Source organism: Lonchura striata, chromosome 1 (genome assembly GCF_046129695.1).
Source record: "Lonchura striata isolate bLonStr1 chromosome 1, bLonStr1.mat, whole genome shotgun sequence".
Taxonomy (NCBI): Eukaryota; Metazoa; Chordata; class Aves; order Passeriformes; family Estrildidae; genus Lonchura; species Lonchura striata.
Window position 1 is genome coordinate 110,497,071 of NC_134603.1, and position 27,570 is coordinate 110,524,640.

At 40.4% G+C, this 27,570-nt stretch overlaps 1 protein-coding gene across 2 annotated transcripts in view; it reads left to right on the forward strand.

The window, feature by feature from the left end:
- Positions 1–19,504: 19,504 nt before the first annotated feature.
- The window catches only part of DPY19L1 (dpy-19 like C-mannosyltransferase 1), a 44,571-nt gene continuing 36,505 nt past the window's right edge, over positions 19,505–27,570 (forward strand). Inside the window, exons 1-5 of one of the 2 annotated variants that reach the window (XM_021553274.3) lie at positions 19,505–19,823; positions 20,747–20,815; positions 25,792–25,816; positions 26,348–26,435; positions 27,046–27,183. In XM_021553274.3, coding sequence (XP_021408949.2) covers positions 19,532–19,823; positions 20,747–20,815; positions 25,792–25,816; positions 26,348–26,435; positions 27,046–27,183 — 612 coding nt within the window. In that variant the 5' untranslated portion in view covers positions 19,505–19,531. Of the gene's footprint in view, positions 19,824–20,744; positions 20,816–25,791; positions 25,817–26,347; positions 26,436–27,045; positions 27,184–27,570 lie in introns of those variants that run through there. The other variant, XM_077786654.1, reaches the window with a different exon arrangement.

The window sequence follows — 27,570 nt, forward strand, 5'->3', positions numbered from 1 at the left end:
CTGCTGGGTCTTTTGCAACTAGGTCACAAGATCCCTGTTTTGCAAAGAAGCTCAGTGGGATGGAAGAGCTGTGAGGTTCTAAGGAGCAGTAGCAGCAGCATCGTCTTGGTTTGCAAATGTAAGCGAGGAGATAACAGCCTCAGGTAATTCAAATCTCCCTTGAACTATGCTAAACTGCAACCATGCATTTATGTATCTCATTAACGTTTAGAATGAAAGAAAATTAGAACAGATCGCTGAGTTGGTAACTCTGTATGATGCCTTTTGTCTCTGCATTATATTTTTATGGCATCTCGGTAGCAAAACACCTGCATTCTCTCATGGCTATTCAATGCTGTGAAAGTCTTTTGCTTAACCTCAGGCTAAAGGGGGCTTCCTTGATTATAAGTAACACCAAGCATGTGCACTGGCACTTTCCTGAATCAGAATTATTGGCTGTACGCTGGTTCAAAACGTGGTTATGCCAATGGTCCCATTGAAATCGGCAGGCTTGCTCGCGTAAAGTCAAATCAGTGCTCAAGCGTTGCAGTGGCTCTTCAACAGCAAAACCCCTCATGCTTTGCAGAATCAAGACCTTTGGGAACAAGCTGTCTGTGCAACAAACACCTCTATAATTGGAGCCTTTGTTTGCTATTTTCCAAGGAGAAACAAGGGGATTAAACAAAAATGAAGACTCTAAACTGTCTCCCGGTAGGTTACTTTGAAGAGATAGATGAGTAGTCATAATGACTGTAGGTTGCCTTGTGCATCACATTTAGAAAACAGATTTATATCCAAATTATCTATCTTGGAGATAAGCAGTGCAGAAAACAAATTATTTGGAGAATGCTATTTTCTAAACTTCCTGTGCAGGAACACAATGAATGTACAATTTAGTGGTATATTTAAAACACAGAGCAATAAACAATATTTTGAACCACAATCACTTCAAATACACATAACATATTTAGATTATACACCAACAGTTCAAGATATAAAAACTAACAATAATCACTAATAATAACTCTAAAAATTAAACTGACAGTGGTATAATGTTGAAGATCTTTATTAAAGTCAGCCATTGATATCAGGGTTGGTCAGAGAGTTTCTAGGGACTTTTGCAGGCAGGACCAGAAGCTGGTCCTTGTTCTCCAAAGTAATAACCAGAGGAACCAAGAAAAATCTATGGGGATGCCTATGAGAAAAGTTGGACTGAGAGGTTTTTTTGAGGAGTAGGATAATAATTTCTCCCAATGCAGAGAGTATTAGATATATCACCACTGTAGCATTTTTAGCTCTGTTAATATAAAATAAAATTTGGCAAGCAGACACATCAAAATTTAAGGCTTTTTAGGATGGAAAATAGGTCTATTGCAGGAACTGCATTGACTAATTTGATAAATTAAAATCAAGCAACCATTCTCAAGCAACAATTTTTGCCTCTTGATTGACATTGAATTGTTTATATTTCCATTGTGAAGCCTACCAGGAATATATGCAGTAATTCTGAGCAGTTTTAAGGTGTTGCATCCTAGAGAATCTCCGGGTTTGAGTCATGTTTTCACAAACTCCATGAACGCCCTTTTCAAAGGTCTGTGCTCTCCTGTGTTTGGGGAAGGGTAGTTGCAGAAATGGTTGTCAGCTGAATGGCTGTCCTTCAGATATGCAAGGGACACTCAGCTAGCTCTTGGTCTGTTTAAATTACCAACAACTGCAGAAGAGCTCAAAGAGTAAGATGAATTTTAAAAGGGAAAATGCTTGCAGCTGAATCTGTAATTGATGATATTTAGAACAAATAATGACCCAAAAAGGTGATAACAGTTTCTTGAAAAGCTTCGGCTCTTCTCTATTTGGATGCTTGACTTTGGTCAGCTGTTCTGAGAGAGTGAGAGAAGAAACAAACTGTATACAAAAAAACACAGGTCTGTCACCTGTGTCAGAATTCACCAATTCCATACAATTCCTTTCACATCATTTAAGATGCCTTAAGACAGAGACACAGGTAAAAAGCACAGAAATCATACTAGTTTGAAGTGACAAAGTCTGGAATGATTTTTCTGTGTCTTTTTATCTTTGTCTCTGTCTTAAGGCATCTTAAATGATGTGAAAGGAATTATATGGAATTGGTGAAGTTCATGCCGTCGTTACTTCTAGTCTGCACTGTCTTCCAGGCAGCTTCTAGGGACAATGCATGCATAATTTTAAGTATAAATACTAAATCACTTAGGTATTTGGTGTCATCAGAAACCACCCTCTCTTTGAGTTGTCACAGAGGTGGAGTAAATTGTGATGCTTAAACTGGTAGAGTGCTTCATAGGGGTCATTGAAATTGGACTGCTTTCAATCAGGATTTTTTCTACTGAAAATCCCACCTGATTTTCTGAAACAAAAACTCTCTGGTCTTCACTGGTCTTCCCTCTGGTGTAAAAGTCGAGTGTGGGAGAGCAGTTTCTGTTTCTCTTAAAGACATGGTTGATACATCATCACAAATCAATTATTATTTCTTCCTGTGCTCTCTCATGGATTTATCCCAAGGCAGCCAAAGGAGGAATTACTTTTTATCTTGATGCAAATTGTTAGCAGTAAGATTTGCATTGATAATATCTGAAGATGTACCGAGGGCTTTGCAGTGGCAGGCTTCAATTACTTTCTTTCTGAATGTCATAGCTTTCCAACTTGAGACACCAGTCATACTGCTCATCTCCAATGATATTATAAGTAAGTTAGTAGTACTCAGGGGATTTATCAGCCTGACTTTATTTAATCTTTCCATTTTCAGTTAACATAGTCACCTCAAACAGTGCATTTCCAGAGGATGATTAGATTGTTTCAGATGCTTAAAGACTTTGGCTTTCCTTGCTCCTTCATTTTACAATGCACTAGGAATCTTGTACATTTTTGACTGAACATATAAAAGCCTAACACTTGTGCCCCATCATTTCCTTTACAAGGCTTTAAATACCTCCAAGTTGTTCTTAAATGAATATTTGTTGCAGAGCCTATCTAGCACTTAAGACAACTTGGCATGTTTTCCAGTAGTTCTGGACAGACAACTATTTGTGTTTTCATCACAGAAAATGTTTTCTTTCCTATATAGCTGTTGAGGGCAAAGACTAACAAGGAATATTATAGGCTGAGATTTCAAAGCCATTACAAAGGTAGATGCACAGCTCACACTAATTTTAGCAAGAATCATGTTTCTGAGTCCTGAATAGAAAGTCTTTGCTATAATGTTTGTTATTTTAAAAGGTTTATGGGATTTTTCAGAGACCAGCCTAAACATTTTAACATTTGTTCCTGAATTATTTTAAAGCCTCTTTTGCTCCATGCCATAATATCATGCCTTTGTTCTTCTGTTCTTTCAACCTTGGCCAAACTGTTAGAGAACACATGGATACTTCCTTTCCATTTGCTAATTCAATAATAAGAGAACTCATGTGAGATGAAGAGGTTAATTTACTTTTTTCTTTGTGGAGTTTTGGATTTTTTTTTTTTTTTGTGAGTCCTAGTCTTCAGAGCTTAGTTATTTTTTGCTTTGCTTATAGAAGAACAGCCTATATACTTATCTCAAAGACAGAGCTGCCATCATGACAATATACCCAAAATTGAATTTTGCTGTCCAAAATTTGAGGGATGGGCTCAAGCTGTCTTGACATGAAAGAAATCAGAATGTTAAATGACACAGAGAAGCATCAGACCACCACGCTTTTACCACTGCCAGGAACTACCACCCTGCTCCTGAGCACCTGCTGCCATTCTGCATGCAAAATTTCCCCAAGAGCAAAAGCAAAATGTTTTCCTCTTCAGGGCTTTGGTATAGGCAGCAAAGCAGGCATCAGGTTTGGGACTGGTTTGTCCCCACCTTACCCACAAACACATAAACAGAGTATTTGATGCTGAGGAAGCACCTCGTCAGCTTGTGCCTAGAGCTGCACAAGGCTGTGGATTCCCCCAGTGATCTAAGAGCCCAGAACCTCAGATTGGCAGTGTACAACTTCTCTCCTTCACACACACAAAAACTTATGGCTTAGAATATTTTTAACATTTGTATTATTCTGGAAATGTGAATCGGCAGTGCAGCTGCAATGAGATAGACATTTTCACCAGAATGGACACACTGGAAAATCCAGAAAGATGTAAATAGCAACTGTCCGGATGCAAGAACAGAAATAAATTGGAAGCTGATCATAAGATGCAAGTGGATATTTAGAGTTAGTGTAAATAGAAATACCAAATTAAGCAAATAACATGTAATTTTGAGATGAATTGCCCTATGTGCCAAGCACAAAACTTTGCACTGACTATGATAACATGAGAATAGGGCAGACATTTTAAAACCTAGAATCACATGAGAAATTGCAAACCACAAAAAAGAATACTAAAAGTCACACGTGCAATGTGACCATAAACAAAACTGCAGTATGGTTAAAGACAACTCTAGCTTCAAAAGGTTTCCATAACACGTAACCTGAAAGAAAAACAGATCATACATCCAAATTTCAGCTATACCAGATTCTAACTGAAAAAAAATTTTAAAAGCACCAGTGTAAGCATGTCTAAACACAGGAATTATGAATGCTTATTCTAATTTTTGTGTTTGAATACACTGCTAATTCCCTGTTTACTGCTTTGATTCTGGAGTATGTCCACATAAAATAAGTTGCTCAAATGTGGCTTAAACTAGTTATCCAAACACACAAAGACAACAAATGGGATGACAATAATGGATTTCTGCTTTATCTGGGATTCATGGCAAGTGCTGAACATGCATCCAGATGGAAAAATTATTTAGAGAAGACGAAAAAGACCCCAGAAAAGGAAACAGAGAACTGTGTGTCATCTTCATTTAACTAATGAAAGCCATAAGAATTAATAAGTGCACCAATCGGTTGGAATAAAATTGAGAAAAGAAAGAGAGGTCTGCAAAATTTCCCACACCATTAAATATGACATATTTCACAATGAACAATGACTTCATTTTTGTTTCTCTCCACACTTCACTGATGTTGAATTAACCAATGCCTTAAAATAGATTTGTCCATGTGAAGTCACTTTGCTTTTGAATGAGATGTTTCAAGCTAGTGAGGAAATCAAAAGTTAAAAAAAAAAAAAAGCAAGTCTGCAAAAATGTTACATGATGGTCTGCACTTTTGCTAATAAAGAGAACCATAATTCCTAAACATGAAAAAGTTCAGGCATAAACCTGATTCTGTAGGTACTGTGCATCTCTGTGATGGAAAGGACCACAGCAGGGAGCTTGTTTATTGAACACAAGTGTGATTTCAGCTGTAATTCATTATTTGTATATATAAGACATTATAAACTAGTTGTTCTTCTTGCTCCACCCAAACCCACATGTATTGGATATCCACACGTAGAGCTATAAGGTATAAGAGTACTTTTAAATTTTAATATGGGATGTCTATTCCCCATAATCTAATTTTAAGACTAAAACATTTCAATTCAGCATTAAGGAAACCAACCTTTTCCACTTCAAGGTATCCTCTGATGTTTATTTGGTAATTTTACTGTGAATTTTGTGTTGTTTCACCTTGTGTTGCTTTTATGGACATGAGAAGCAGAATTTAATGAGATCTTCACCTTCCATTAAAAAGAAAAAAGGTGAAAGGAAACTAAGGTGGAATAAATGTTTCAAAATTCAGGATATTAATACATAAAACCATCTTTTAATTCTTGTTTGGACACTTTTTCTTTTCTTTTAATATTTGGGACTGGGAACATAACAATTTTTGCTGTTGTTGCTATGTCAGAAAATACATTTATTTCTAATATAATTTATTCCAGTTACATAACCAAAATAAACAGTAATGGCAAAGTGACTTTTCACTGCAACTCTTTACACACACTTTAGGACTCTAAAGGAAAAGGGCTTGTGGATGGTTTCTGGTTGGCTGATGAGCTGGAAAAATAGGGGAAAATGAATTCAGAATCAAATGAAAATGCAAAATTCAAATTTGGAGGAGTATTGGAGTATTTGGAGAAGGGCTGATTTAAATTAGGAACAAGAAGACCCACACATTTTGGGTAAACTCACAATGTCGTATTCACTGAAAATATTTGACTGTGTCCTCAAGTTAATCACAGCTCCTTGTAAACTTACTAATTTACATCAGCTTCAACTGAAATACTAAAACACTTTATCACCGATCAAATAACTTTTTATTTTCAACTTCTGATATAGTTTCCTCTTTTTATTTCCAGCCGAACATCATTTGGTCTGAATTAGAAACTCATTTCCGCTTCCAGGAACCAGACTTTTCTTTTGACAAAAGCACTTATCACTGAAATTCTTGGCCATGTGGGGTCCTAAGACACTCCTCCAGTTGACTATTTAATCTACTGTATTATTCACTGCCACTCCATCATAGCTTTTATTATTGGATTAAAAAAAAAAAAATTAAAAAGGGAAAAAGAAGGAGGGCATGATTTTTTGTCGGGCATCAGTGAGTTTCTTGCTCGTGCCCTAACACTCAGCCTACTCTGAAGGCAGGCAGGCACAGGAACGTTTCGGTTTGCTCCTAATCGGAAGCTGATGGTTTTTGGGTAGCACACCTGGCAGCAGGGGCCGCCCGGACGAGCAGCGCGCAGGGGAGCGCAGCCGCGCGTCCCGCGGGCGCCCTGTGCCCTCTGCCGGCGGCGCCTCCGCGAGCGGGAGCAGCGACGGGGTTTGGAAAACGGGAGTAAGGAAAAGAGGGATTTGTGTACGCAGGATTACCCGCGCGCCCCACGGGCCACCTCAGTTCAGGCATTGCCTAAATTCCCGCTGCCTCCCCCCTCCCCGACCTCGCTCCCCTGTGACACAGCGGTAACTCGGTTCTTAGCCCGGGAACCTCTTCTGCCACCGCTGCGCAGTTTCACTGGAATACCTCGGACTTTCTCAGGCAGCGATGCTCCTTTTTATCCCCTATACACAGTATGTAACACAGGCTGCCTCGGGTATGTTTTCCCAGTTTTTCTACCAGGTCCTCAGGTACAAAATCCCCATGGTGAGTGAAAGCGTGCTGGCCTGCATCGGATAACTATTTATGTTTCTTAAATTGATTACGCTTTTCCCTGTTTGTTTTTATCTCAGTAGTTTTGTTTGTTTGTTTTCTACTTACTAGTTGGATGGCATCCAGGCAAGTCATAAATGTCTTTTTGGATTAAGAATGGTAATATATAAATTTTTTTACTCTCTTATTTTAAACAAATATTACTGTTGTCTGCAATAAATGAGCCTGAGCAAGAGAAAAAAATTAGCTTGTATCTACATGTACTACTTCTAATTTCTTCCAGGTAGACAAAACAATTATTTTGCTCTGTATCTTAACAAAGAAGTAATCTTTAAATACTTTTGGAACATGTACTCAACACCATACCAAGCAGAAAATACACAGCCTGATTTTCATTTACACAAAAGCCAATTTACAAAGCTCAGGAAGCCTTGCAAGGATTAAAGCATATGTCTGCACCCACTTAGAGCTTTCTTTCCACACCAGAGTTGTGTAACTGAATAGTTGCTCAGGACTTGCTGCTGCTGAACCGGGCAATCATGCCACACCTAACACCTTACTCAGGGCAAAACTATGTAGATTGCATGTTTGCATAAAGAGGCATATATTTTCTTTTGTGGTGATCGTTTTCATACATTTGCAGCCCTTCATTTCGGGTCTCAGAAAGCGTGCTGATAGTCTCAGCATTTTGTCCTCATTTGCTTCCACTCATCATGTTGATCTAAACTGTCATTAATACAGAAGCCATCAGATTACAAAGCCACAACCTACCATTTTTAAAGTGTAATGTTGAATTAAGTTGAAACTGGCTATATAGTAAAAAATAATTTCATGTGATTAGATGAATTCATATATCCAAACATCTTTTTCTGTAGGAAACTGAGTAAAAATCATGAGCATAAGGACTTATTTTCCTCTTTAAATCGTCATGATTTTAGATTTTGTATTCAAGTGGTCACAATGAAAGAAATGGAATCACACAATGGAAAGGATTAATAGTCTCTGCAAAAGGATCAGGTTGTCTCATCTGAACTCCCTAGTGAAATGGGAATAATTCCCTTTTAATGGAAATGCTGAAGTCCAAAGGATGTGTCTGCCATAGCCCTGCCATCTCTGAGGAGTAAAGACATATGACTGGTCTTGAATTTGAAATCCTTCTTCTTCCAAGTCATATTTGGAGACCTTTTTTAGAAACAGGAGGGCTGAACCCCAGGAAAAAAATTCCAATTCCATCAGTGCTAAAACTACAGGGACTTTAAGACACGGATAGGGCAACTCCAAAGAGGAGAGCAGGGATAGGACAGAAACCTGAGAGTATTTATTAAGGACCTTGCAACAGGAGAAGTGTAAGAAAAATTTGAAGGTGCTGTTGCAGTCTTTCTTTTTGCAAGGTGGATGTGAACATCTTTGCCTTCTTTGGCTTTCCTTTTCTTCTTGTACAAGGGGTGCAGTTCTATGAAATTTAAGAAGGGCAAGTGCCAAATTCTGCACCTGGGACAGGGCAACTCCAGTTGTGTGCACAGGGAATGAGAGGTTGGAGAGCAGCGCTGCGGAAGGACCTGGGGGGTCCTGGTTGACAGTAAGGTGAACATGAGTCAGCAGTGCCCTGGCAGCAGGAGGGGCAATCCTGTCCTGAGGGGCAACAGGCACAGCATCTCCTGCCAAGCAAGGGTCTCAGCTTGAGTTCAGTGTGCAGATTTGGGCATCATAATAGAAAAAAGACATGAAGCTGTTAGACAGCATCCAAAAGAGAGCAATGAGGGTGGTGAAAGGCCTTGAGGGGAAACAGCTGAAGTCACTTGGTCTGTTCAGCCTGGAGAAGATTGAGGGGAGACCTTACTGCAGCCCTCCCTTCCCTGTGAGGGAAAGAGGAGCGACAGACATTGATCTCCTCACTTTCATAACCAGGGACAGGACTTGAGGAAACATCATGGAGCTGAATCAGATGAGATTTAGATTGGGTATCAGGAAAAGGCTGCTCAGCCAGAGGGGGCTTGGGCACTGGAAGAGGCTCCCAGGGAAGTGGTCACAGCACCAAGCTTTGTCTGATTTCAGGAATTGTTTAGATAATGCTCTCAGGTACATGGTGTGATTCCCAGGGTGTCCTGTGCAGGACCAGGAGCTGGACTCCATGATCCTGATGGGGCCATTCAAACTCAGCATTTTCTATCCTTCTATGATTCTAATTCAGGTAGTAGTGACATTGAGGAGTGAGAACCAGAAACAGGCTCTTCACAAGACCTTCAAGGGATTTATTTATGGAAATCCTGAGTAGGAAGAAACCTCAAGTCAGTTCAAAAGAAGACAGCAGCAAAAATCTATCACAGAATAGACCCACTCTTGAACTATAGCAATAGACTGGATATGATGCCAGGAGAAAGCAACATTTATTGTATCCTGAGGTAGAGAAGATACATACAAGGATGCCTTCTCAAGCTCTTGAATTACATGAGAAATTTAACCATGGCTGACTGGTTTTTACATGTCTTTGGGAATGTAATGTTTTTGGGGTATTTGACCTACTATAAGCAGCAGGTCAGGCGATGCAGATTCCAGGACGAAAATTCACTTCAGCACTTAGATTTTTTTTCTACCTGTAGTACTCCTTTAAAAACATATGAAACACTGAAAAGCACAGAATCTTTGGTGGATTTAGGCCTCTGTTGAACTTTCACATTTAGGGTTATTTTCTAATATTACTTTTCTTTCCTCTTTCCTTCTTTGTCCTCTGACTTTTCATTTTCTTCCTCATTTATTGCCTACTCCTCTTCATTCTCATTCCACATACACATCCCCTATTCTCAATGCTAAAAATCAAATATTGTCACAGTTCTCTTCCTTCCTTGTTATCACTTCATTTTAGACTATCCACTGTACTTAGAAAATAGATCTGTGGCAGACCTCGTAGTGAAACCTGTGTACCTCTTTAAGACCCAGGCATTTTTCGACTGTAAACTTTTTCCTTCTTTTCTTCTTCTGCTCTCCCACCTCAAGAGAAAGGCCTAAGCAAATATTACAGGTTTGTCTCCGCTCTTCTGCTTTCAAAGTTCTTTCTCTTTTCTTGGGTGTTTTTTTTTTTCTTTTTTTTTTTTCTTTTTTAGGTAGTGGCAAAATTTGAAGGTGTTGCCCATGTAGTTTACTGTTGAAGACTGATAATCTCCAAGTTACATAGAGCCTTTGTGATAAACAGCATGGCATCTCAGGGTAAAAGTAGCATTTTCCTCGGTATATTAGGAGCTGGGTGGTCTCAAGCTCAAAGCTGGGTCAGGGGGTACTTGGGATGAATTTTTTTCATACTCACTGAGGGATTAACTGGTATATAATAATAATAGGTAGGGCAGGAAGGGGTCTTCCAAGATCATCTCCTTGACTCAAGCCAAGATCAGTTTATAATTAAACCACCTCTGGAAGATGTTTATCTTTTTTGTTTTTAAGAGACCTCAACAATGGAGACTCCACAGGTCCTTTAAAGATTCTGACACTTAACTATTCTTTCTTTAGAAATTGGCCCTGATATCTAACCTGACCCAGACAGAAATTTTAGCCCTTTACTCCTTATCCATGCTTCTGTCACTTATTGTACCGACCTTTTGCTTATTTGAAAACTGATATTACATTCTTTTGATTACTATTCTCCAGGCTACTTTTTGCATCTTCCTTGTGTAGACCTCAGGGGTGTTTTCTGCTGTGTGTATGTGCTTGGTGGAGGGGGAAATCTGCTTTGCAACTACCATGGCTGATGTAAAATAAGGATGACAGCAAGGGATAAAGGAGATTAGGAAAAGTCCCTGTCTTTCAGTGGGTCTGCACTACTGAAGTGCAGTGTTCACTATCAGACACATTCCTTTAGCTGAGATCTCCCCAGTACTAACTAAAGTTAATAGATGACTGCAAAGTAAGACTGTCATAATCCATTTTGTATTCTTTCTTCTGCAGTTTTTCTGACAATGCTGGCAATAAGGCTTATAATGACAGCTGAAATGTGGAAGTTCCATGCTGCCTGTAAAATGGAACTCCACATATGGTGTGCAAACATGAAACTACTTCAAACCTGGTGCAGGCAGTTTTGAGTTGTTAGTGGTCTGTTGGAAAGGCAGACAGAATTTTTCCAAGTACCTCAACAGATCAGAAAGTACTCCCTAAAGAGGAAATACCTTTTAAAACTTTATCATCTTGTTCTGACAGTCATTCTGCTCTTTGACATCCTTTTCTCCTTCCATTAAGTGGCAATTTAAAAACATCCTTCCAATGAAGTATTTCTGTAGCAAAACCCAGGATTACTAGTGGGCCATAGTATCCTTGCGGCGCAGGCCTGGGACTCATTCTGGAACCACAGCTCTACTCAGTGAAATTCTCTGTGACTTCATGACATGATAGCTGCATGGGAGAAATGGCAAAAGACAGGTCTGTCTTGTGATATATGCCTTCCATGCCTAGCAGTGCAAGATTTTTAGCATTTTATTGATGCTTTTTATATATACGTGCATGCAAACACATACACTTGTATATGCACACTTGAAAGGACATTATTTAGTGAATTATCCTCATTTAGCTGTGGGGCTAGCAGGAGAAGATGAATGCCATCCTGTATTCAGGCTTCAGTCCATCATCAATGATATATATCATCAATGCAATCTCTCTGGAAGAGAAATCCTCTGAACTCCCACGTGTCATGCCACAGGGAGCCATGCTACAAGATCCCTTACTGGGAAACAAGTTGTAGCACATTGAGGAACTGGAGTGGTTGCACCTGCCTGGTGAAACAATAAGTCAGCTGCTGCTGTCTGAGCACAATGAGTTATTCTGTCAAACTAAAACCAAATTGATAATATGTAGCAAACAGTATATTTTAGGAATTTTCCCCCTTCCTTTATAAAATCTCTTCAGTCTGACAGCTGCATGCTTCTTGAGAAATGGGTGAGGCTAGAGATTTTTGTTGCCTATAGATACTTCTTTTGAATTGCTTTTAGTAAAATCGAAAGTTCTAATGGTAGGGATGGAATTGGCAGAGCAGTCCATGCCTTGTGAAAATGTAAATGGGGCTTTTGGGATAAGAGAGGGAGCGCCACCAAGGGTCTCTGGTTACTTGTGAGCACAAGACCACAAGTTTGTGGGCCAGCAGGAATGGTCCCAGGCATTCTCACAGGACAGTCTGTGGTGCTCCAGGTGGCACTCACAGGGAAGTGAAACTACCTACGTTGCCACACACCACTCGTGGAGAGAGTGAAGACAAACACAAATTGAAGAGGCGCTTGTAAAGAACACCTCGGTAAGTAACAGGTAATTTGTATCTGCAGAGCTGGAATGATCACCTGGAGCAATACAAATCTGTGGCAGAGCTATTTACAACTTGTACTTGAAACACAGGCCTGATTCTTCTTACTTTGCATGCATCTCCAAGTGCTTCCTTATGTAGACTTACACAACATTTACAAGTCAGGTGTGATTCAAGATCCGCTTAGACCAGTGGTTTAATTTAAATTATCAGCAACTCTGACAAAGCAGCATTAGTCAGCAAGACGTGAAAATGGCCCAGCCAATCTGTTTTCTTTTCAATGAATCAAACAACGCCAGACTTGGCCTACTAGCCTAGATGAAAGAGTATATTGAAACACAAATGAACGCGTTATTTCACCCGCTGTTGTTTTCAATTGTGATGATGCAGCAGCAGAGAGGATGCATTGGACAGGAGAGGGCACTGTGACCTCAAAAATAAGCTACAAACGGGGCTGTAATGGAGCCCTTTTGTGAACGCAGCTGATCAGACACAGACAAATGCCCTATTCCAACAGAGAAAAAAAAAAAAACCAACAAACAAAAACTCTGTCTGTTTCTTAGTAGTTCTAGAGACCAGAGAAATAATGTCAAAAAACAAGGAGGGGTGGGACTTGGATATAGTGTAAAGGCAGGATCACTACAAACTTCCACAGGAATAAATTTAAAAAAAAAGGGATGAATTCCATCAAGATGCTTGACACTGTGGAACATCTTAATGTTTTGTGAACACAGACTTTAAAGCCTGAGTTGGGTGCCATTCTTAACAAAGTTTAAGAATGTATAATGAAGTATTTAGGATCATGCTTGGAGACAGATTGTCAAAAAGTTCAAAAGGTGGGGAAGGAGATGAGAAGATGCAACTACTACTTTTAGTCACCAACAGGAACTCCAAGTACCATTTTCAAAATTTTTATGTGTAAAATTTGTAGCATATTTTTAGTCTTCTATGGGTATAGATTAAAGGGTTTGAAGCCTCAGTATCTCTTTTTTTCCTCCTCTTCATAACGTATCTAGCAAAAAGACCAGATCGACCAAGAAAATTACCTGCACCCTCAAAGTGACTGGGTTAGTCACCTCAGTTTCTCATAAAGAAGTCACCCTTTCTGAATCATATACAGGAAGCAAGTAGCATTCCCAAACCAAGAATTGTTTGTCACTTAAGGGGTGTTTAATGTGTAGGATTATCTTGTCTTCAGTCTTGTCTGCCATGCTACTCAGCTTGCCAGAGGTACTTTCTATCACTGTCCTAATGTGCCTCTTCTTGACCTCCAGTAACCAGGGCAGCAAAACACATTCTGGAGTCCCCCCTGAAATGAAAATCAGGTTAAGCAAAGAGTGAAAAATAAACTTGCAAACATCTGAACAGGCAAGCTTAGACCCTGCAGCTGTTTCTGATACAGCTGTTTGTATTTCACAGTGGTCCACAAGATTCTCTTGCCAAAACAGATTTGCCAATAAATCTCCACCAATGCAGATATACTGACTTCAATATGGCAACATATTTCAAGAGCCCCACCGTTTCTCACATCTGGCTGCTCTGCCAGTTCTTCACTGAAAAGTTATTCTGTGAGCACTTCCAGATCATCGCTTTCCTCCTGTTTCTAAGCCTATTGCTGATCTTCCTGTATTTCCACCATGAGTGGTGTCTATATTCTCAATCTCACACAGCGAGCATCTGCCATGAAATACAGTAGTAGCTCAGCCCGTGTTCATATGGTCCTGTTCTGTTGTTATCACTTAGCTTCTGCTGGTCGCTGCAAGCTGTTTCCTCCGTGTTCTCTGACGCATCTTTTGGCAGCTGCTACTTAGAGACATAGCAGATAAACACCGACTCCATAAAAAATTAAGTAAAACCACCGTGGCTAGTAAATCAGGTTAGGGGAAGCCGGATCCATCACTTCTGCTTGTAAATATTGAGTTCTGTGGTCCTCGGATAACTTACTCTATAATTTGCTCCTCCAAATAGAAGCATAATGAGATGCAGTTGCAGTGGCTGTGAATCATAGCATCTATGCCAAATTAGCATGACTACTCACAGTGGCCAAATGCCACGCAATGAGAATGTGGCATGTACAGCAAGAGATCTTCATTTTGAAATCTGTAAGGAGATTATGTCATGCAGAGGAGTTAAAAGTCCTCAGAACAGTGAAGAATTACAGAAACATTCCAGGCCTCAGTTGGGAGGAGATGCTTACACTCCATGACTTAGTGTCACAGGGACATTTCTCTCTGTGCATGTCTATGAAAAATCCTGAGAGAGAGAGAAATGTCCCTGTGACAACTTAGGAAGGAGCATTGCCAAATTTTCCCAGTCAGCTGCTCAATAGGGCAGATGAGCGCCTGTGCTCTTTCATCATTCTGTCTGCAGCAAGGGAAGAAGGGTAACTGGAAATATGTTAGAGCTACCTAAAAGGTTCTCACAATTTCTTTTTTGAAGTCACAGTATTTAGTGGCCCCTTTTTTTAACTTTTTTTTTTTTTTTTTTCTTCAGAGCTTCAGGGAAGCACTTAAGGTAGCATAAATATATGGTACTGGAAACTGAAAGCAAAGAAATAACCAGAACTCTGGTGGAAGCGAATAAGGTTTTCTGAGTCACTAATGTTCTTCAGTGTTATTCTGGCAGCAGGAAGTCTGAGGCTCATAATCAACATTATAAAAACAAAGGAAGTAATTTCCATGTCAAAGATAGAAGGGCTTTCATGACCTCTCATTCAAAATACGTAATTTTTTGTTTCTTTTGTTGCTGTTGCCAGGGTAGACAAGCTAGGTAAATTGTTCTTATTTGTTTCTAGTAGAAACAAGGTTTTGGTTGTATGAGCAGTTAGCCATACAGATACAGATAATCCAGTTTTACATGGTTTTATATATATATAAAAGTTAAAGTTAATGCACCTGCAATTTTAAAAGTGAGAGAAGATAGATATGAGCAGACATGTGCAAGCAGAGATCAGATTACTAACCTACCAGGAGCCTATGTCCCCCTCCTCAGAATACAGGTAATGTATGCTTAAAGGGGTTAGCTCAAGGGGGAATATTTGTATCCTGCAGAAAGTGAACTGGTCCCACAAAGCTGTTAGAAAGGAAAAGGTACACACTATAACAGTTTGCCACTGCATTCTGCTGCTTTTGTTTTTCCCTAGCAAATTCCTCCATGCACAAACTCCAATGGCAACCCCGCATCTGTACTTCTGCCTTACAAGACTCCTTTGTCTTCTGCACTTATATTCAGCCTGGTCTTCACAAGAAGAGGTCACAAATATTTCTGTTTTCATAAAGATCTTTCTGTACATTAGAATTTGTCTGTTCTGTGGCTGAAGCTCAAGTAGTATAAATAATGAGTTAAGTCAGATATGGCCATATGGCGTGGAGCTCAAAATGCTCTAACATCCTGGTTAGTTACCTGAGGCTCTGAGCACCACATTGCTGCAGCTCTCTTGCTGTCAGCACTCAAAATAGCTCATTTAATGCTAGGTTGAGTACATCTTACCAGTCACACAGTGGTTTTCTGAAGAGACATACTTTCTAGAACATGCCTTCATTGCATGCTAACCTTGGATTAAATGAATCAAGAAAAGGGAGTCTGAAGTTCCCTAGCTTGCTACAATGCTGTCCTGCTATTATTAAGTCTGCTGCTGAACGTGTGAAAGTATGGGGGATCAACAGAAACTTCATAGAAGCAAAGCCCTGTGGTAGGTGGAAACGGCAGCCTTGTCACAAAATCTGCAGAATACGCTCTGAGGCAGTGCCACTGGAACAAAGCAGAGCAGTACAAGAAACATCTTTACAGACTGAAAAAGGGAATCTCTACAGGGACCCCTATTCAGACCACCTTGAAGGTGACTGGAGAGAGAAAGGATTTGTATTGGTAACAAACTAGAAAGCAAAGGTCTCACTTGAAGCAAGAGAAAAAGAAAAGCCTTTTTTGTAATGAAACAATACAGAAGATGAGAATGAGTGGGGAGAGGAATGCAAGCTCTCCGTTACTGTTTGGTAATGAGGTGAGCCTGTCCAGCATCCCGAGGAATGAATGCTGTTAGAGAATGTATAGGGACTGCCAAGGCCAATGTGCTTCACTAGCAGGGGCTTGTTCCTAAGGACTGTGAATTATTTCCACTGACAGCGTGTCACAACCACTATGCAACTAAGATTGCTGATATCTGTCAGTGATTTGGAAATATGAAGGGACAGTCCAGTGATCATAGAAAATGTGTGAGCAAAGAGATAGAGAAGACCTAGTGGAAACAGAAATATTGCGTTCCAGAATGTGCCTTGTTCTGGGACAGCAGAAAACTGTAGAACAAACTCTCACATATTTTGCTTTCCCTGGACAAAAGAAGTTAGGACAATCTGATCAAGACAATGTCTCTCTCCTATGTACTTGTATTAGTCTGTCAGCACCCTTGAGAGTTCAGAAAAATCTAATTTATTTCCAGAGATATATTTCTTTCCTTCCCTTCCTTTTTTGTTATAAACAGAAAGATTCATTGGAATCACTCCTTTTGCTGTAGTGTGCAGGATTAGTAATGAGCCACACTGTCTGAAACATGATACTGGATATTAAACATAGCACTTCTCAAAAAAATATGCAATTCCTGTGATGATATATACCCACGTTTCATTTCTTATTACTTGTATCTTGTAGTTTGAAACAAATGTCATTTTATTTTTAGAGGTGTACTGCTCTACTGCAGCTCTTCCGAAATAGTGTTGGAGGTTTTCTATAGCAATTCATGGTTGCTGAATATGGGCACCTTTATATTTAAGAATGTGATGTTCTGTTTTTGTACACTTATAGTAACTTTTAAAACCTTTAGAATTGTTTAGTAGTATGTGCCTTTGTAGTCAGTTTCTGTGGGTGGCACCTGTTGAAATAAATTGCCTGAAGAGTTTTATTCAGAGAAAACAGCCTGAAGGTAATTGATCTGCTGCAGGCTGGAGCAGGCCTAGTTAATCTCAATGGTTGAGCCATCCCACAGCAATTTTATGAACCTTAATAATATCAACCCTTCAAGTTTCTAAGTGTTCCATGACTCTATTGATTTTGGCAAAAATTGAAATATAGGTTACAGGAGTTAAAAATCAGCAGAATGTATCATATTGCTCTTTTTCTATGCTGGTTATGTACAAAACTCTATCTGGAGTCTGTACCCTTCAATCACTCAGACAGCAACAACAGTTATAACAAGGCTACTCAATTAAAATCAAATACAAAGAAAAGCAGATTGTGGGACTTTTTCTCCTGAAAAGCAGGTGGGGAAAATAGTATGTAGTCTTCAAACACTTGAAAGGTGTTCCTTTTATGCCTTCATTTATATTTAGGATGTAATAAGCACAGATAAATGTTTCTTGCAATAAGAAACTGCCACACATAATTCATGTTGGAAGAAGAGCCTGGGTACTCAGGAGACCGTCTGTCTTCTATGAAAAATTGTGCTTCTTCCTTGCTTGCTTTTTTGAGATCAGTGTAATACATGTCCTTTAAAGTTATTTCCCCAAAACATCTAGTAGTAAAAGGTTGATTCTCCCCCAGCAAGGGAAAGAAATATGGGCCAAGAGGACTTGGACACACAGGATTTCTGTCAGTCCCACAGGCTGGTTTGTTTAGTCCCAGTTTTATCTTCACAACCTTATTGGGGTGTAAATGACCTTACTACTACCACAAAGACAGCAAAAGCCATCCTATTCTTACACTTCCATTGCCTCAGTAGCTGAATCTGAACCGAAATTACTTTCTGAGCTAACAATGTGACAGTTATCTATCTGTTTAATAATTTTTAAAAATAGTAGTGTGGTATTTGCCACATTAGACTCAAACCTTGTGTTTCACAGAAGATTCATAAAAATAATTAAGAAAAGGAGATGGACATAACGAGGTTGTAAACATTTTAGAAGAAACGTACATATGTTATGTCAGAGGAAAAAGTGGAAAGGCTAGGAAAAGTAAACAGAGTTAAATGGTCAAACATAGAAAACTTTTTTGAGCAAGAACATAAAATGAAGAGTGCAGAGGGATAAAGAAAAGCCTGAAGACAGCAATAAGGAGCACCTGGAAGGCAAGGAATAGCTACAGTCAAGAAAGAGAAAAAGAAGAAGAGGTAGAAGAAGTAAGAGCCAAATGGATCTGTTTGGAGAGGCTGCATTTACTGAATACATTATATGTTATACTCTGCTATATTTAACCAATACCACCAAAAAGTGGTATTTAAATTAATATCCCTATCGGATGAGCCACTGCCTGAGCGCTGTTCTGTGCAGAGTAGGAGAGCACACGAAAGAGGAAGAACAATGGCTTTGCTGTAGCTGGGTCTTGTTCCACAGTTGTGCTGTATATTCGTCACTCTTCAAAGAGGAGTAATTGGAGTAGGAACTTCAGGGATTGTGACTGGGAGCTCCTGAAGCTCTGGAAAAGTCATGAAACACCTCATGTCCCAAGCCTCCGCATAACAGAGTTGCAATGGGGCAACTTTTAACCTATGCAACGGGGCCTTTTAACCTCTGAACCCCAAGCAAGGGTTTGGCTGGATCTGCAGGGCGCTCATGAGCAAAGTGGCCGCATTGCAAAGGCAAACCCACAATAAAACTCCAGAACAAGGAGGAGAAGGAAGAAGAGGGGTGTTTTCTGTGGTGCGGAAGCCCTATAGGGCGTAGCAACAACACAGACAAGTGCTTCTGGGAGTTCAGTTTTGGGGATTTGGGCGGGTGGAGGGGCGCTGGGCACTTTTAGGGTGGGCTCAGTTTAAGCAGACGGTATTACAGAGTTGAGCGGCCCGGGAACAGCGGGGACGGCAACTGAGCGAAACACCAAGCGGTGTCGGAGGGCGAGGCCGCAGCAGCGCGGGGGCAGCCCGCCCGCACGGGGACCGACGGCAGAACCACAGGGGTCTCTCGGGAAGGAGCGGGAAGGAGTGAGCGGGAACAGCCCCGCTCCCGCCTCCCCCTTCTCCTCCTCCTCCCGCCGCTCGCCGGGCTCGGGGCGGCGCGTCCGTGAGCGGCGGGCGGAGCGGGGCCGCGGGCCGCTCCCGCCCCGCCGGCAGCGCCGCCCCCGCCCCCACGTGTCCAGCCGGGCGGAGCGGCGGCGGCGGCGGAGCGAGCACCGGCCGCCCCCTCGCCCCGTTACTCCGAGCCCGCCGGCTGCGGCTCCGCCCCGTGGCCTCCGGGCCCTGCCAGGGGGTGGGGGACGCTCCTCGCTGAGCACCGCCCCCTCGGCTCGGCTGCCCTCCCCTCCGGCGCGGCGCTCCGGCCCCGGCGGGGACTATGCGGAGATGGTCGTCCCGAGCCGAGGCAGGAACAAAGAGTCGCCGCCGCTCAAGCCCGGGCAGCAGCAGCAGCAGCAGTCGCCGGGCGCCAGCCCCAGCCGCGGCCGCCGGCCGCACTCGCCCGGCAGGCAGGGCTCCGGCGGGGCCCGCGCCATGCGGAAGGGAGGCGGCGGCCGGCGGGGAGGCAGGGGCGACCCCCGGGGACCCTGCCGGGAGGGGCCCGCGGCGGACGGCGAGCGGGACGTGCTGGGCCGCGGGCCCCTGAGTCTCCTGCGCCTCTGCGGAGACCGGCTCCGAGGTGAGGTTCCTGCCCCGAACCCTGCCCCCGCTGCGCTGCCTCTGCCCCCGCGGGGATGGCAGCCGGCCCTTCCGTCCGGGAGAAGTGCGGCGGGGCTGAGCGCCGCTTCCCGTCCCTTTCCGGCGAGTGGCTGCACCCTTGCCCCGTGGGGCGGGGTGGCTCTTGCGGGGAAGGGAGCGCCGGGACGTCTTTTCCCGGGAAGCAGCAGCCGTGGTCGGGCGGGCGGGCAGGTCCCTCCCGCGGGAGCGAAGGCGCAGGGAGGGCGGGGAGGCGGCGGGCGGTGCCCGGCGCTGCCCGGGCAGGGCGGCGGGGTCGCGCTCCCGCTCTGCCCGGGCCCGTGCCCCAGCCTGGCGCACCGCGGGCACGGTAGAGAGAGAGAGAAGCTGACAAAACCCACACCGGGATCGGCGAGAAACGGGGGCGAGGGGAGGGGAAAGGGCTTGTTACCAGTTCAGCGTAATTTGGGGGGGAAGTGGGGAAACGTGCTGCTTGTGAAAGTAACTCTTGTTAGAACAGTCTGTCTGGTGGTGTGACTATCGCAGCTTGCGGTGCTGGCATGACCAGCTTATTTCTGCTGAAAAGCATGGAGGGTTCAGTATTCTTTAGAAGTCTGACTTTCTGCTTGAGCAAATTTGCCAGTAACACAGCTGTGTAGAAATACCCTTTTGACAAGTTATTCTGTAAAAGTTACTTCAGAAATTAAAAACCCGACGATTTATGTAGTCACCTTAGTAGTCTATCTGTGATGTTCAAAGCTTTTACGTGTAGTTATGAATTTGCAGAGTGACGTTTCTTTCAGCATTTTTGAGCTCTAGTCGAGATTTTACATAAAACTAATGTTGCAGAGCTCAGATTTCTTTTTATAGACGCTGTGCTTAAGTGATGCTTAAGTGATGCTTAAGGTGCTTGTGTTCTTTTGGCAGTATTTGTTGTCGACAGAAAGGCCTTCATCACTAAAGCCGATAGCAACATTTGGCTCACGGTCCTTCTGGGTAAGTAGAAGGCATACATCGTGGGTGGGGGGGAATACTGATCTTTTTACCTTTCTTTCTGTGTAATTGTAAATTGTCCAAAATATATTCGGAAATACAACTTTGAAAAAAAAAAAAAAAAAAAACATAGCCAATGTTGAAAAGGGACAGGAAATAACTTCCTACCTGGTAACTTTTGGAAAGGTGTTACTGTAGCAGTTGATGTGGTATCACAATATTTATAGGGAAAAAAAAATTCCAGATATTTATGTATTTCTCTTATCTAGTCATTAATTTGTAGAGGGGGGAAAAGCAACAACTCTTGTTAAGTAATGTAATCACAGCAGTTTGTTTGGTGGAAGAACATACAGTTGTAGAGGGATGTAAATTCAGATGTTATTATCTTTGGGAATATTTTTGAATTAATAATGGAATGGTTAACGATCAAAGTCTTGAAAAAAACACCTAATGTATTTGCAAAGAGATGCATTCTTAAAGTTAACAGATGTTAGGTAATAGCATATTTGTCAGATGGACCATTAGATATACCCTAAAAGGTATTCTAATAAAGATTTTCAGGGTATTCCAAAGATGTTGATCACATCACCGGTAGTCCTGCTTGCCGGAGGGAGTTTCTTCAGTTTGATGAATTACATTGCAAAGTAGTTGCAGGGAAACAGCCCTTAGCTTACAATCTAATTAATGAATAAAGTGTTCTTGAATTGCTTTACTTTCATCTGTTTATTCAGCATTTCCTAGACTTGTAGTTACTTAAATGACACAGAAATGCTAAAATGATGGTCAGAATTGAAAAATGCATTCCTCTGATTGAAATTTGAGAGCAGATTAGGGAGAGAGCTTTATAATTTCTGGAATTTTAATTTGTCCATGAAACCCAGATAACCTATTAAATATTTCAGGGAGATTTTTTTTTCAATTGGAGTAATAGCAGAGTATGTACTAGCATACAGTATTTGCAGTAGCAAAGAATGTACTTATACTAAATATGAAATAGTGACTTCTGATTAGGTTTAGTGCAATTTGAATTTTTGTTGTTGCTTTATTTAAGATCTAAGGCCCATATTTTAAAAACAGAGGCTCCCACAGCTGGAGTTAGTGTAATTATAGAGTGTGATTTTTTTTTTTTCCTCTCACAAATTATCTCCCAATTTATGTGCAGTAATATAGTTGTCAGACTTTCAAGGATGTTCTTACACAACCCTTCACCCTATTATGTTGTTTAATTTTTTTTTCATTATGACCATTGACTTGAGGCCTTATTCCTGAAGGCATCCTTATTATATTGCACAGAATTTCAGAATGTAACAACTTTACTAAGCTGCAGAAGTAGTCAATGCTTGCAGGTTTCTCATTGTTTCCAGTTCTGCTGTATTCATACCTGGTCACTTCGTGAATATTTGCAAAATATGAATCAGTTTATTGTGCCCTTCACATCCTCTTGAATTACAGTGTCTCAGCATTTGTTGTTCCTTTGGTAAATCAGGCCAAAGAATAGTTCTTCAGTATTTAATTTCCACAATTAGAATCCTTTTTATATGCCATTCATATTGCTTTTCTTAGAATAACACACAGGCAAAATAGGAAATCTATCAGATTTTACATAATAGCCCTAGTCTGCAAAAATCTTATCATATGCTTTGGTTTTAGGACTTCTTAGGCTGGGTGAGAAAATGGCATCTGCAAGTTCAAGTACATAGTAGCTGCGTAAGTGTCTATAGCATTAGGACTATAGTACTCCCTTCCTATTCCCTCTCCAGTAAGGACATTAATGAGATCAAAGGATGGTAATTTGACAGAGCTGAGCTGCATGTTTTCCATCAGAAACTGACTTAATGCAGTCTGTTGAAAAATGCTGATTTGGACTTTGAGTGGAAGTCTATGAATTAAGCCCATTGTCTCTTGAAATATGAGTAATTAACATTAATTGCTGTGTGATTATGAAAGGTCTTCACTTCATACTTATAATAGAATGATACTGTGAAAATGTATATTAAATTCTCCAAAATAGCTGTGAATGTATTTACATTTACTGCATTGACTTTCAGTAAAACATTTACTGAAGAGAAGAATGAGATTTAAAGACATTGTTTCCTCTATGAAATAAGTGGTATGTCTGGATGTGAAATGTAATTTCCATAATAATAGATAATTTATTTGTATCAATAAAATACTGCATATTTGCCTTATTTGGAACCATATGAATTTGAATTAATGAACAATACTGGTAACTAATATTCGTTGGACTTTACATTCTTACCTAACGTGTGATCTGTCTTAAATTATTTTTTTTATAGCTGGTGTATGTCTATATGCAAATGTATTTCAGTTTCTAATCTTAATGAAAATTTTGTGAATGTTGCTGAGAAATAAAATAATGCCTTGCGCACATGTGTAATTATTACTCAATAAGCAATAACTAAGAAAGCTATGGGCTGCTCTCTTTCTTTCCATACAATTGCTGCAGAACTTGTTTTTTTTTGTATGGAATATGGTTTGCTGCATTGCTGATAGAGCTAAATGTGCTTACCTGGAAATCCATGTCGTATCAATGCCTGCTCTTCTGAAAGACATTTGCAGCTTTCCATGAGAAATAATGTAAGTGTTCTTAGTATAAAAATAACCCCTGCTGCTCCTGAACCTTTCCTAAAACATTGAGTTCTGCTTACACCAAGCAATTTTGGTGATGTTTTTTTTTTAGGAAGTATACAAACAGGTGAAGTTTTAAGTGAAAGATTGAGGTCCTCATTTTCTAACTGGAACTGTATTTTCTAACTGTAAAACTCTGAGAGAAATTTCAGTAGGTTATAGTACCAACTCACCTGCTGTGTGAAGTGTTTAGCATGAGGTCAGTGTTGTTAAATTGTACCAGCAGCAGCTAGTTTAGAAAAAAATTTTAGTTTTTTTTTTTTTTTTGTGTGTGTGTTTTTCTTCTTGTTTTTGGTGGTATTTTTTTGTCTTACCCAGCTTCACCTTGGATCTCTTTACACACAAAACTTAAATTTTAAAATTAGGTCATAATGCAACATTACAGTTAGGAACCTTGTTGTGACCATGATAACAAGTACTGGCAGTAGCAGCAGCACTTCCAGGCTCTGTTGGAGGAATATGTGAATAAAAAATATATATGGAACATATATATTGGGTATATATACTAGGGCATGAAGTTGTACATTAAGTCCACTCCCATACCACATAAATGCAGTGGGTTTGCAAAGGTGTTTTTCTTTCTCTTATCCCTGCTGCTTTCCAGAAACAGACAACCCTAGTCTTGTAACATGCAGGCTGGACAAATGTACATTCCCTAACTCTCAGACTACATTCTACATCAGCATGCAGGTGCTGCTGTGTGTTTTACCAATGTCAAAGCAACCTGACTCATTCCATGTCTTCAGAGAGGCAGCAGCAGTGTTCGGTGCCAGGAGGAGGGCAGGTGTGTGCTAGTCAGCACCCTGGAGAGGGACACGGTGCCCAGCACCTTTCTGGCCACAGCTGGGTCTAAGCAGGGAGGGTGGTTGTCCTCTCCGTTTTCTCTCTGCTCCATACAGACTATGTGAATAAGAGGGTTCTTCATTAACAGTAAAGATTTTCGTGAATTAAAGACAGCTAGTCTGCCAGATCTTTCTATGGCAGAAAGCCTAGAGGGTAACTGAGACACCTTCAGTCTAGGAGGAGCACTGTGGTCCCTCTAAATGCCTTCCCATTGTCCCTCATTCAGGCAGGCTTTGCTTCCATGGTGGGCTGCATTTGTTGTCAGCACTGCCCAAGTGAAATGGAGTGGTTCCTGCTCTCTCTGGATCTTGTCATGCCCAAGAGGTCAGAGACCTAGACTGTTAAGTCACTGCTTTATCAGCATTTGTCTCTTCCCTTTGTCCCTCAGACTGCCTCCCTTGTTCTGTATCAATATGGCAGCAGTGCAGATAGTCTTCAAATGGACAAATGGAACCTAATTCTGTGCACAGTCTATAATTTTTTAGCAATTACAGTTTCAATTAGATTTGTGTTGGTTGTCATGGTCCATTTGGATTTCTCGTATTTACAGCACAGTTTTCTCTGTAATTTAAAATTTATTTTATGAGTCCATTAGGAAAGAAAGCAAACAAACATGACAAACAAGGACCAGTCCACTTTGTATACGCTAGTCTAACACTGAATCAACATTTAAGGCATGAGGTTTTGAACTCACAAGTTCTCTAGTTCATAGCTCAACTTAAAACTTCTAACTTGTGCACCTCTCAGCAAAATAATTCCCTTGATGATGGTGGGAGTGTTCATCCTTCCTTTTTCATCGTAACGGTGTATCACCTGGGAAGCATGAAAGCCTCAGGGATCCAGCTGCTGCTGGATCTGCTTCAGAAACTTTTTGGCTAAGCTTGTGTTTTCACCTTAAAGCTTGAAAGTTTGGTCTGTAGCATTTCCATGAGTTAGCAGATTCTGAAGAAACTGCCAGACAGGAGGTGTAGGAGATGGCTGCAGAAGGCTGCAGGAGATAATGGCTGCAGAATGACCTTAAGCCCTTTCAGGCCACTGGGTTCTGCCTGTTACTTGCCCTTGCTTTGAACTAGCAGTGCTGCTCATAGTGTGCTTCAGGCCTTAGGTAGTGAAAATCTGAGCAGGAGCTGAGCAAACACTCACAGTAGGCATCATAAAAATTCTAAAAATATTTACGCTTATTAAAAAAAAAAAGCTTTTGATTCAGTTTTGTTGTTGATAGCTGAAATGTGTGCATTAGATGCTGGTGGGTCAGCTTGAGTGATGCAAGATGTAGGTGGAAACATTGCTTAGTGCTGAATACCAGAGAAAATTTTCAAAGACCTGTCTGTGGAGGTTGATTCAGATGTTCCTGTTCTTCTGTTTGCTGGGCTCTTGGGTGCTTCTGTGCAGCTCTGAAGTAGTACTGCAATTACTGCAGTGAACACAAGTTCATGTTCAGTTATTTAAATACTTGAGTAACTTTGCACCTTTTGTTTCCTTTACAGCTGTTTTTGCAGGAATCCTACATTGGTAAGGTTAAATTTATTGCTTCAGAGTAATATGGTATTTTAAAATAATAAAAATAAAATTTTTAGTTATTTTTAGAGAAGTTGTTGGGATAATTTATATTTAGAACTTTCCTCACAAGACTAAATTATCTTTGAACTGAATAATTTGGTTCTTGTGAAGATGATGTGAAAGGTTTCTTAAGCCTGTTCAGAGAAGAGTGAAGCTTGCTTTTCAGGTGAAAAGTTGCTGCTTGTCCTTAAGTGTCTTCACTTTAATTAAATTAATTAAAATACATTACAGTTTTATGTATAATATGTAGCATTATAGTATTGTTACTAATGCCATAATAGAATTTAATAAATATTCTTTGTTCATGCTTTTTCAGTTTAAAAGTGTCTGAATAGATGAGGATATTAGTATAATATATGAATAAATTACAATAGCAGTGTGTAAGTAAACTTTGGGTATTCATTGAATGTTCTTTGCTATCTATGACTTAATGCATATTCTAAACCTCTTTATTCCATTTTAATTGCTATTATTTTTTGGCAGGTGTCACATAACAACTCTCTTTGAAAATGACCGTCATTTTTCTCACCTGTCAACACTAGAAAGAGAAATGGCATTTCGCACAGAAATGGTTAGATTATGTTTCAGTGTTTGGAAAACTTCAGTCTGTAATCTGATCATGTGCTTTCCAAAATTTCTTAATACATTGCGCATAAGTATACATATTGATCTCTTAACACTACACTTTTACTGCAGAGTATTTGTGTGGCTTGTAGCTGATCCTTATCAATGTGTCAGTTTTCTTAAAATATAATCTAAAAGTATGGTTCTGAAGGACCCAAAATACAACACTGCAAGTACCCTAGACCTTGCTTTCAGTTGTAGTCCTCTTTTGCGGCCTTTTTTGTCTAAATATTTTGTTAATTAATATATGTTGGCATAGATACACACACACCCCTTTTGTCTGCTTTTATTTTGAGAATTGTGGAACACTATTTAATGCATAGTTAGCAGCCCAAATGAAAGATTGCCAGGTATGCTATGAAACAAAGTGGAAGGAAACCTACATCACTTGTTTTGGTGTCAGTGATAGAAGAGATTTGGAAAACTGGAGTAATATTTAATACGCCTGTCCTGTTTGTTACGTTACAAAATTTGTTTAAAAATGAAGATTGTATGTAGTGGTTCCTGAAGCAGAAGTGACATCTTTAATTGTAAATAATTAATCTGATCTTCTGTAGGGTCTTTATTATTCCTACTTCAAGATCATTATTGAGGCACCATCATTTTGGAGTGGAGTATGCGCCATTATGAATGACAAACTAACTGAATATCCTTTAGTGATTAACACCTTACAAAGGTTCAATCTTTACCCAGAGGTAAGCTATGTTTTAAATATAATACCTTCTGCAATTCTTTGGTTGTTTTAGCTTTGACTACGGATTTGTAAAAGTTAGTGTGGAAAATGTGTTTGTAAAGATACAGTGACTTATGAAGTGTTGCTTAAATACTGTATTTCAGCTTCAGATTTCAAATGAGAAAGTTACTTCATACATTGTGATCAATTTCCAAGCTTCAAGTATTTTCAATCAACTATGAAAGCTTTCTAGATCTTAGTATTTTGTGCCCAAAAGTTGCAGACCAATTCTGTACTTGCCTCTTTTTGTTCTTTTCCCTGAAAACAAGTAGGTTGCTGATATTATGTACTTAAGGAAATAAGATGTATGAAGTATCAGTAGTATGTGACAATAATAACTGAAGTAATA